The 11,728-nt window shown below is 49.4% G+C and overlaps 3 protein-coding genes across 3 annotated transcripts; 2 read left to right on the top strand and 1 right to left on the bottom strand.

Moving 5' to 3' along the window:
* Positions 1 to 287: 287 nt before the first annotated feature.
* Positions 288 to 2,602, top strand: A1O9_12986 (uncharacterized protein; the record flags this gene model as incomplete). Its single annotated transcript, XM_013398104.1, has 4 exons — positions 288 to 411; positions 470 to 706; positions 756 to 1,520; positions 1,582 to 2,602. Coding segments are annotated over 4 exons (2,147 nt in total), but the record flags the coding sequence as incomplete, so codon positions are not given.
* A 657-nt stretch (positions 2,603 to 3,259) lies between these two features.
* On the bottom strand, positions 3,260 to 5,374 carry A1O9_12985 (uncharacterized protein; the record flags this gene model as incomplete). The annotated part of the gene is made up of 3 exons (XM_013398103.1): positions 3,260 to 3,933; positions 4,056 to 4,136; positions 4,195 to 5,374. The coding sequence occupies 3 exons, from the start codon at positions 5,372 to 5,374 to the stop codon at positions 3,260 to 3,262; spliced, it is 1,935 nt and encodes a 644-aa protein (XP_013253557.1).
* An 820-nt stretch (positions 5,375 to 6,194) lies between these two features.
* Positions 6,195 to 9,837, top strand: A1O9_12984 (Ca2+-transporting ATPase; the record flags this gene model as incomplete). Its single annotated transcript, XM_013398102.1, has 2 exons — positions 6,195 to 7,227; positions 7,280 to 9,837. 2 exons carry the CDS (start codon positions 6,195 to 6,197, stop codon positions 9,835 to 9,837), a joined length of 3,591 nt encoding a protein of 1,196 aa, XP_013253556.1.
* Positions 9,838 to 11,728: the final 1,891 nt, after the last annotated feature.

The following is an 11,728-nucleotide window of genomic DNA, read 5'->3' as shown; positions in this document are numbered from 1 at the left end:
AGTACATGGCCATCGTGTTCGCATTGCATCTCATGCAGCCTTTAAACCCTTGGTAGAACAAGAGGGGCTAGAGTTTTTCAACATTGGCGGCAATCCCGAGGCATTGATGGAATTCATGGTCAGTAACCCAGGTTTGCTACCACATTACGAAACCCTACGCAGCGGAGATGTATTGAAGCAACGGAAATGTCTCTACGAGGTTCTTAAGGGCTGTTGGAGATCTTGCATCGAGGCAGGAGACGGCATGGGACCACGGCCAAGGAATGAAGATTACTCTACTCTAAGAGAGTGGAGTTCCGAAAAAGAGAATGAAAAGTCATTTATTGCAGACATCATCATTGCAAATCCGCCAAGTTTTGCTCATGTACATTGTGCAGAAAGGCTTGGAATCCCATTACATCTCATGTTCACGTAAGTTGTCCCATGTCATCCATTTTTAGAAAGGCTCAGAGTTTGATTGTTGCTCCAGAATGCCATGGACGCCAACACAAGCATTCCCTCATCCACTTGCAACTATACGCTCTTCCAACTTGGAAACAGGGTTGGCTAATCTAACGTCTTACTTTCTCGTTGAGAAAGTTATCTGGCACGGCCTGGGAGATGTCATAAATTTATTTCGGCAGAGATGTCTACATTTGGAGCCACTGAGCATAACTTGGGCTCCGGGAATAAGCCAACGACTTCGCCTACCTATCACATATGCTTGGTAAGAAGAAAACCATCCCAATAGTATAAGCATATTCTAACAAATTTAGGTCTCCAGCTTTGCTACCAAAACCTCCTGATTGGGACAATAACGTCTCTGTAGCTGGATACTTCCAGCTGCCACCACCGACCTCTCCTCCAGATGTGTCAAATGAGTTATTGCAGTTTCTGGAAGCGGGCTCTCCACCGGTGTATATAGGGTTCGGTTCCATTGTCGTGAGAGACATTCGTGCCTTGACGAAAATCATACTTGATGCAATTGCAGAGGCAGATGTGCGGGCCGTCGTTTCGAGTGGATGGGCCGGCCTTGGTGGCAGAAATATGTCAGAGGATGTTCACCTGATATCTGACATTCCACACAGTTGGCTTTTTGACCGAGTGTCTGTAGTTGTGCATCACGGAGGAGCGGGAACCACCGCAGCCGGTCTGATCGCAGGCAAGCCAACGGTGATCATACCTTTTTTTGGCGACCAGCACTTTTGGGGTAAAATGGTCGCCGCGGCAGGTGCAGGGCCTCGACCGATTCCTTATAAAGCATTGACGGCAAAGAAGCTTAGTGCAGCGATCAGCCAGGCTTTACATCCGTCTATGGCGGCAAATGCGCGAAATTTGGGCGAACAGATTCGACTTGAGCATGGATGCGAAACCGGTGCCGAAATTTTCTGCGCAAAATTGCCACTGGCGAGGCTACATTGCTCAATCCTGCCCCAGCATGCAGCAGTCTGGAGAGTAAAAAGGACACAAATACGGCTGAGTGCACTCTCAGCGACGACGCTCTGCAGAGAGGGACTGCTACGGAAAGATCATCTTGAATTGTAAGAGACTGCGAATGCTTGCCATCAGAAGTTAAAGAAACATTGTCCCTAACCATAATAGGTATCGATCTCAGGAATACGAGCTTGAGGTTGGCCCGTGGGACCCAATCTCGGGAGCTATAACCACGTTTTTGAGTGCATTTGGAAGAATGGCACAAGTATTTGTCGAGTTACCCATTCACATTGTGCAGACATTTCAATCATCCAATGCCGGGCAACGTAGTCCTTGCAGCTCAGTAACCGAGCAGGACGACATATACGATGCAGACGAGGAGCCTTCAGCAACATTCCCAAAGATCAGTGACACTCTTTCTACGGAACAGAAAGCCGCCGCCCCACACGATAACCATCATTTTTATGTCCCCGAAACGCTTCGAAGGCGACTGATCAAGAAACAACTTGAGGCTGAACTTTGCGGCACCTTTGGCCGTAGAAAGTCTATACGGCATAACGGCCATTTTCCACGTGAACGAGGCCCAAACGCTTTGATACAGACCATCCGTTACGTCTCTCTCGACATATCATCTAGCGTCGCCTCAACCTTTAAAAATATCACCGACACCGGGCTGAGGTTCCCCGTGAACTTGACAATGTCACTTGCGCTAGGGTTCCACAATGCGCCCAAGCTGTACGGTGACAAGACTGTTCGACCACCACCTTCTACACACGTCACTAGTTTCCCACAGGGGCTGAAATACGGATCCGAAGAGTTTTGTAACGAGATCTCCGACGCGTTTATGGGCATCGTAAAGCTTCCAATGTATGGAGCAAGAGAAGACGGAGTTGTTGGGTTTACTAGGGGTGTCGGGACGGCAGTCGGGGGCCTCGTGCTCAAGCCAATGGCGGCAATCTTCGGGCTTCAAGCATACGCGATGAAGGGATTGCATAAAGAACTGCGAAGACGCGATATTCTGGATTTCACGGCCCATATTGATGCGGCGAGAACAGCCCAGGGGGAAGATGAGTGCCAAAGGACCACGGACGAGGAGAAGAAAGCCATCATCGAGCGGTGGAGAGATATTGTCCGAGATAATGTGGTCGGTCAACAATACCTGTCCCGTTCTCTAAACTCGCAAGGTTAACGACCATATCATGTCTTCTGAATGCCTCAGTCAAGGCCTTGTGGTCAAAACTATTGCGGGACAAGGCCTTGCTCGCTCTTGCGGCCTTTTGTAGCGTTCGAGCAAAAATATGAAAAAGTTAGACAAGACGGACATTTGATCGTCTATTGTGCTGTAGGTTATCGTGGCTATCTGGCTTGCAAAATCTTACAACCAAAAGGATTCGACGTTCAAACGTCATGGCAGGTGCAATCTTTTTGCTAGGGAGGTTACAGTAGCCAGAAGAACTGTCAAGAATAGTCAAAGAACCACCGAAGTTGCCTGTGATGCAATACTCCGGTCAACTCTTTGTTGAAACAATAGAGGCTACGACTAATGTTCTAGATCCAACGCAAGTATGACCAAACATCTCGGGCCTCGAGCTTGCTCAATATGTCAGGTGGGATATAGGGGGATGACGAAGTATTTAATTATTATTAGGTTTGGTATGTGATTGGTAAACTCGTTCGGTTCGCTATTTTTGGATATTGGATGGTATATATGTGGTGACACGCGTAAGGTCAATTTGGATCCATTAATCCATCAAGCCAGGTACAAAACAGAGACAACTTTCGGAACGAAACTGTTATCGAGTGCCGAGCTGCGGCTGTTTGTCCCTAGCCAAGCGGTATTATTCATTTAATGCCTGTTGAGGACCAGGAGGGCCGCATAGCCCAATAGACGGTAGGCAATGATAATTCCAAACATAATTCCAATCCACTCCCCTATCCTTCGGTCTGTGTAAGAATAATTGTAGGCTTCCAAAACGGCGGTGCCACGAATCTGGCCCTGAGATTGCAAGTTGCTGGGGTACATACACTGAAACCCCGACGCGAGCTTGTTACAGTCCCAGACGGTGGATTTGAATTGATTAACCATCATGCCCTGGAATACGTAGGCCTGGTAATCGATGTAGTGAAAGACGTATTTCCAGAAGCCGTTCAGAGTACTCATAGGTACAAGGAAACCGTTGACGCACATCCATAACCCGTTCGCAAAGGCTGTGATGGCTAAAGACACCACGAATATTGGGAAGATGCTGGACACTAGGACTACAAGGCCTTCGGCAGCGAGAAGATCTAAGTACAGCCATAGCACCCACATCCAGAATCCACTGGCTGTGGCATGGAAATTGCCCAGCCAGTAGGTTATAATGGAGAACATAACGGCGATAACAAAGAGCCAAGGGATCCCGATGAGAGCGTTGGCAATAGTAAATGGCAAGGGGCCGTAGAGCCCATTTGCTCGCTCTTTGTGAAAGGCTTGAAGGTCTTCGATAATTGAAGGCACGTAGGCCACGGCCATGAAGGACACTATACAAATTCGTCCAGATTAGCTTCTAGAAAGGGGTAGACTGTCGGTCGTGGTCAGGATATTTATATAATCAAGATATCACAGCCAAGTCGAGACGGAGTTTTCTGAAAGTGGAACTCACTAAATGCACCCCCGAAGAAGATTGCGTTGATGAATGGTTGGATCGAGTCTTGCGTGTAGGAGAGACGTAGCCAAACAGTTCCTGTCTCAAATTTAGTCTTGTAGGAGGACAGATAAGGGTAGCGACTTAAGGTCCTTACCCATCATAATGGCCAGACCGAAATACATTGCAACTCGAGTCCCGTATGCGATAATATCGCGATACGATTTGATAAAGTTACGGTGTAGAAGGACAAAGGAAATGTAAGCTGTATTTTTCTGCGCAAGAGGGAGGTCGGGCTCCCCAATATCCTTGTCGCAGCAGTTTGCGACCGAGGTCTCCAGGGCCTGGCGTTCGTCTGAGGTGGCCCAGGAGTCATGGACATGCTGAAGCCGGCCTTCCGCAGAAGCTCCACTCTGGACGAAGTCAATGTTTACAAGATCGAGCAGAAACTCAGCAGGATTGATGTGCAACGGAATCGAATGGCCGATTTTTTCAAAGTAAGCTTCAACGCCAGAGACAGGCCCGAAGTAACATGTCTTGCCCTTGGAAAGAAGCATTAGTTGATCAAAGAGCTGGAATGTGGTTGTCGAAGGCTGGTGAATGGATGCAATGACGATCAAATGATGCTGCTTAGCGACTGCACGGATATATTTCATGACCTCAAAGCTCGCAGCTGAGTCGAGTCCACTTGTTGGTTCGTCGAGAAACAATATTCTTGGAGATGTGACGAGTTGACTGGCGACGCTCAACCTGCGTTTTTGACCACCACTGAGGCCCTTCCGAAGGGGCGTGCCGACAATAGTGTCACCTTGTCGTTGTAGGCCAAAGGACTCGATCAATTCGTTCACTCTTGTGAGTCGTTCGCTTTTAGACATCTTTGCTGTGAGCGAGAGTCGTGCTGCAAAGTCGATCGTCTCGCGAGTGGTCAAGCTGCCAATCATGGCATCCTCCTGTTCCACGTACGTCGAGACTTTTTGGATAGCAGTTGGACTCGTGGTTTGCCCATTAAGCATGACAGCTCCCTGGATTTCGCCTTTCATGGTGGACGTTCGGTGAGCCACAACATTCAATAACGTTGTTTTCCCGCTTCCGCTGGGCCCCATTAGCGCCACAACGTTACCAGCTTTAACGATGCCACAACTTGAACTTAGGATCTTCAACGATTTCTTTGTCTTCCGGTCTTTGACAACGACTCCTACTTCTGACCAAGAAAGAATGCTAACAGAAGTGTTTGTCAGATGACGACTCAGTTCTTCCCCCTTTTCCACATCCCTAGCCGCATCAGCAGCCGGGGCAACGATAGCCTCCACAGACGGCGTTGGGTCATGGATGTTCATTATATCTGTAGAAATAGGTTCCCCAGTACATAATGAAAGAATGTCTTACTAGGGTGGTTAGATGCACGAGGTTGGAAGAAAGGACGCCCATTTATAACGATGGTTCGTATTTTGTCTGACCACAATCTCGTGTCAAGTATCTGATAAAATGAAACTCTGTTTTTAGGGGCGGGATGTGCTTAGGTCAACCAATAGCAATTCTCGACTAGATCCCGAAACCACATTGTGCCAAGGCGCCGGGGACCTCCGGGCTGCCCGCCATACCTTCCCTTTCAAGTCCCGGCTGTAAAAGACAGACCGGGACAAGTTATTACTAAAATAATACTTAATGATGTTAGTATGACGCATAGCTTAGTTGAATGGTGCAGCAGATGGGAGGGGAATCTTTAGGACCATTCCCACAAACTAGCAAGGTGTTCTCAGACACCTAGTCCGGTGGCCAGGATCCTGCGTTGGTTTAGATAATGAGATCGCTGAGTTGGCTGGGAACAGGAGATGTTCAAAGAATTTTGCCAGTCTTTCAAATTTCATCAGTCGGTGGTCTGATTCTCCATGACCGCAAAAACGTACACGAATAAGATGCTGCAATGTTAATTCTCCCTCATCTAGCCAACCTCATCCGTTACGGCTTTCGGAAGAGAGACGCTCAACGTCACGAGACTCGAAAATGGACAACCCCGTGCATTGCCTCGACGATGCACCCTTTTTACAACTCTCGTGTGTCCCACTGCGAAGCATGATTGCAGCATCCTTAATCTGTGCGAGCACTTATTGCAGTTCACTACTATTTTGAGGCTATACCAGTGCCCTTAAGCATTAAATGGAACAGGGAACCGTGTTAAAACCGAAGCGTGGTGAAGAACTGGAATTCAATATCGAAGACAACCCATTTGCCTTCTCGCCAGGACAACTCTCGCGGCTTACGAATCCGAAAAGTCATGCCGCCCTCCTTGCATTGGGCGGATTGGCAGGTCTGGAGAAGGGACTGAAAACGGACCTCCGCGCTGGACTGAGTGTTGACGAAGTACGCCTGACTGAACGAGTCTCTTTCGACGAGGCAGTCCAGGCAAGACCGACCATGCAGAAGGAAAGGCTACCAAGTGGCTCAGAAGTGCCACGTAAACTCGAAGACAAAAAGCATAACCGCTTCACAGATCGCAAACGCGTGTTTGGCGAAAACGTACTCCCGGAGAAAAAGCCAAAATCAATCTGGAGACTCGCCTGGATCGCTCTGCAAGACAAAGTACTGGTCTTGTTGAGTGTTGCTGCCGTCGTATCCCTCGCGCTAGGCCTGTACCAGACGTTCGGACCCACACACGAAGAAGGCGCGAAAGTGGAATGGGTGGAAGGAGTCGCCATCATCGTCGCCATCCTGATTGTTGTGATTGTCGGCGCGTTGAATGACTGGCAGAAGGAGCGACAGTTTGCGAAACTTAATCGGAAAAGAGAAGATAGGCTCGTTAAGGTCGTCCGATCCGGTGGGACGATGGAAGTGTCCATCCATGACATCATGGTGGGAGATGTAATGGTGCTTGACCCAGGAGATGTCCTGCCCGTGGACGGGATCCTTATCGAGGGACATAACGTCAGCTGTGATGAAGCCTCGGCAACTGGGGAGTCAGACCTCATCAAGAAAACACCTACAGATAACGTTGTCACTACACTCCAAGAAGGGAAAGGGAATTTAAAGAAGCCTGATCCATTTATGATCTCCGGCACCAAGGTAGCCGAAGGTGTTGGTACCTTCCTGGTCACTGCAGCTGGCATACACTCTGTGTTTGGGCATACGATGGTGTCTCTGCGCGAGGAGACAGATTTGACACCCCTGCAGTTCAAGCTAAGTTCTCTTGCCGGTGGGTCTGCCCTTCTATGCGACTTGCGGGACGCGTGCTAATACGGCTGAAGGATACATTGCAAAGATTGGCAGTGGGGCTGGTCTGCTTTTGTTTGCCGTTCTTCTAATCGAGTTTCTTGCCAGACTCGGTGGAGACGATGGAAGTGCGGATGAGAAAGCCCAACACTTCATGAACATTCTTGTCACGTCGATTACAATTATTGTGGTCGCCGTTCCGGAAGGCCTACCACTGGCGGTTACCCTCGCCCTGGCATTCGCGACAAAGAGGATGACGAAGGACAACAATCTAGTCCGGCATCTTCAATCCTGTGAGACAATGGGAAATGCAACGGTTATCTGCTCAGACAAGACGGGAACATTAACCAAGAACGTCATGACGGTGGTAGCAGGGACAATAGGGGCAGAAACGCTATCCTTTGGCGATCGAGATAAGGCTACTGAAGAGCCGAGTACTGCCTCGACTACATCGCTCCATACTAGACCTGCAGAGAGACCTCGCCTATCCTACGATTCATCCGATGCGGCAATGCCACCAGCGACTCGCACTACGTGTCTACAGGATTCCGAGACGAAAATCCTGTCAAGACTTCCTCCACTGCTACGGGAACTACTAAAGCAGTCGGTTGTCGTCAACACTACCGCATTCGAAGGGGTCGAAAATGGGGCAGCAACCTATATAGGCTCTAAAACTGAAACTGCACTCCTCGACTGGGCCAACCGGTACTTCACACTGGGACCGCTAAGCGTCGAGAGGTCGAACTACCCTTTGGTGGAACTGTACCCATTCGACTCTCGCCGCAAATATATGGGCGCCGTGGCCAAGACATCAAGTGACAAGTACCGCTTATTTGTCAAAGGAGCTCCGGAGATCGTGCTGGAACAGTGCTCCACTGTTCTTGGCGAGCCTTTGGATCAGCTAGGACATGCTCCCCTGGACGCCACACGGAGGAAGGCACTGATGAAAGTTATATTGACATATGCGTCCCGCTCCTTGCGGACGATAGCAATCGCATATACCGAGTTTGACCTGTGGCCGCCGCCAAGAACAGCGAGCGCAAATCCGGACGTGTCTGACCAGCCACAAACATCAGATGTCTTTAAGCATATGACTCTCTTGTGCATCGTCGGGATCCAGGACCCAGTTCGCGATGGCGTACCTGTAGCGGTGAAAGATTGCCAACGTGCGTCGGTAGCTGTCAAAATGGTGACAGGCGATAACATCGAAACAGCAAGAGCTATTGCCAAGGAGTGTGGCATTCTCAGGGATGACGGTGTGGTAATGGAAGGCGCCCAGTTCCGCGAGCTCGGCAAGCAACAGCTACAATCAGCAGCCCAGCGTCTATGTGTTCTTGCACGGTCCAGCCCGGACGATAAACGCATCCTAGTCAAAGCTTTGAAGGAGCTCGGGGAGGTGGTCGCGGTCACGGGAGACGGTACGAACGATGCGGCAGCCCTAAGAGCCGCCGACGTAGGGTTTTCAATGGGCATTACAGGAACTGAAGTCGCCAAGGAAGCCTCCGACATAATCCTCATGGACGACAATTTCTCATCTATCGTCAAAGCCTTAGCCTGGGGCCGCACGGTAAACGACTCTGTGAAAAAATTCCTCCAGTTTCAAATTACCGTTAACATCACGGCTGTTATACTCACTTTTGTCTCGGCAGTTTCGGATGACGACGAAACTTCCGTCCTTAATGCGGTTCAGCTGCTTTGGGTCAACCTAATCATGGACACCTTTGCTGCGTTGGCTCTCGCTACGGATCCCCCAGTCTATACAGTGCTCGATAGGAAGCCCGAACCTAGATCCACACCATTAATCAATGTCACAATGTGGAAGATGATCATTGGCCAGTCACTCTATCAACTCACGGTTACATTCATCCTCCACTTCGCCGGGCCGGGTTTTCTGTATTATCCTGCAGACGAGCAGAAGACCCTGGTCTTCAACGTCTTCGTGTGGATGCAGATCTTTAAGCTTGTCAACAGCAGGCGCATCGACAACAAACTCAATATCTTCCAGGGCTTGCACAAAAATTGGCTGTTTATGCTGATGTTCACTATCATGGCTGCGGGTCAGGTGTTGATCGTGTTCATTGGCGGGGATGCATTCGTGGTGACAAGGCTGAATGGCGCCCAATGGGCTATTTCTTTAGTCCTAGGCTTCATGTCCATTCCGATGGGCATTCTGATACGACTTATTCCTGATATTGTGGCGGACACACTTATGCGGTGGATGGGTAAACTATGGCGGTGGCTCGTGCCTAAAGTGATCAGGGAGAGGAAATTGAGATCAAGGAGCCTGCTTCCAGTCGATGAGGCTGGCAAAGTGTTCCTCAGCGTTAGAGATGATCTGGCTTTCCTGAAAGCAATCCGTGGTGGTCGAGTCCGCTTGTTAGGGCAAGGTATCAAGCACCCCGTCGAGCTGATGCGTCGCTCATCGGCAACATTAGGATCATCGATTCCGCCAATACACGCCGCCATTGCCATGCCTGGCATATTGGCAGCCGGCCCTGGAGGACTTTCTCCATGCCATCCTTGGTCGCTTCGGTCGGAAGGCCCTGAGTCTAGCCTCGCTTTTCCTGAAAAGAGATCTCAGGAAGAAACATAACTCGCCGGAAGGATTTGCAACATTCGAGTGAGTTCAGGGAACTTGGGCGGGACTTACATTGGTTCGAACGTTGCTACACAGGCCATATTGAATCTGGAAATTGTTCCCTGGCATATTAGGCGACCAATCATTTCCCAATACCGCTTCAGATAGAGCCGAGGGCGTTGATCCTCTGTCCTCTTCACAGGAGCACGCATACATGGAACGCTGAGCTTTTTTATTCTTTCAGTCAACAGCAATTCTTTACAGATCGAAGGGGGTGCGGCAAGAGATGCGATAAATCTCAGCATCTGCACTATCTTGACGAAAGATATTTTGGGCCGGACGTGCGATCCCATGAAGGGTTCTAGCATGGCCACTTGCCTAGCGCGACGAACATCCAGCTTTCATTGCAAGACAAAGGATGCCATCGTTGGAAAGGAACAGAAGAAGTACTCGTATATTGCTAGGTGGGATGCTACAGATATCAGGCCTACCGCATCCTAAGACAGAGCATTTTAATGTTGTTGATTTAGATGGGGCCTTGAGACTGTTCGGGCACCGGATAAGTAGGAAGTTAGCAGGCTGAATAAGCCAACCACTGTACGATAATCCGACGGGAAAATCATTAAAAATACGCAACAGAATGCGAATGGTAGTTTGATGTAACTAAAACTACACTCCCTGGGTCGAGCAAGGCGTACGGTTTAGTGGAGCTTAATGACGTTACAATCACCCGCTATGTACTGTGCTGCATTAAGAATCTAGATACGATTTTGCCTCGTCAACTCTTTCGGATGACTAAGTGGGACGTGGAAGCTTTCAAGGGGCGAAAGACGATTAATTCGCATGAGGATATTGAGGTTGCAGGAGTAGGCGCATCGTTATCAGCTTCGACGACTTTCTCGCAATCGGGCCTCCGCCGAAATTCAGTAGGTAAGTGATATACTAATGATGTACTGCAGAGCGGTAACATACGAACTCACCTATTGTAGATGTTTGCCTGCTCCACATCGGTCATCCCAGCCATGCCACTTATGAACCAGCTGCAACGCCAGTTCACCGAAATACAAGGTCTCTCCATGCGGCCGATGGTGATGTTGCTGGAGATGTGGTTTTCAATGTTCGGCGTCGCCATTGTTGCGCTGCCGCGCCATTCGCAGAGGGCTGCCACGCTCACCACGGTACATTCGTCTTTTGTTGTCGCGTCTAACTGCATCCTTCAGTCTTTGAGCCAGCTCCCTCAATGTTTACACTGGACCTACCACTCCAGCCCATGCAGGTACCTACTTGGCGGTCTAATCTCCACCGCTCTACACGACGTCCTAGTCGTATGTAAGCCGATGGAGATTAACGTGTTCCAACCTCCACTAGGTCAGACTTGCCCCGAGTACGCGGGGTCCGTTTGTTCATATGAGTTTCGGCAACCCTGTTGAATTATAACGCAACGGCAGACCGTCGTTACTGCCGCGTTGCCGGCGGCGACCAGTTTCTCCAAATCCGCGACATGGACTATGGCGATTGGTGGAGAAACCATTGCTTCCTTGTGGCATGCGTTGCATTCTTTCTCTTGTCCTTGAGTGATATACTAGTACTTCCATCCCATTGAGAAGGACGAGCCTTCTTCAATTGGGTGGCTGCAGCAGCTTGATTCTTTCAATCGACCACCTTTGATTGCCATCTTGTGCCTAGGTAATCCTCAGATATGGGAAAATGAATTTTGAGGTTAAGGGTGTCACGAGCGTCAATAGAGGCGGTTGCGAGGTCACAAACCTAGGTCAATAGGAGGATAAAGAAGGTCATGCGGCCGCCTTTAAGGGACCAAGATCTTGCTCGCAGCACCACCCACTATATTTGTATGCACAGAAATTTGGAGGATATGATTCGGGGAATTCAACACGATTTGACAGTT

The sequence above is a fragment of the Exophiala aquamarina genome, assembly GCF_000709125.1.
Source record: "Exophiala aquamarina CBS 119918 chromosome Unknown aczIA-supercont1.39, whole genome shotgun sequence".
NCBI lineage: Eukaryota > Fungi > Ascomycota > Eurotiomycetes > Chaetothyriales > Herpotrichiellaceae > Exophiala > Exophiala aquamarina.
The sequence above is the reverse complement of the archived record's forward strand: the minus strand, read 5'-3'. Positions and strand labels throughout refer to the sequence as shown.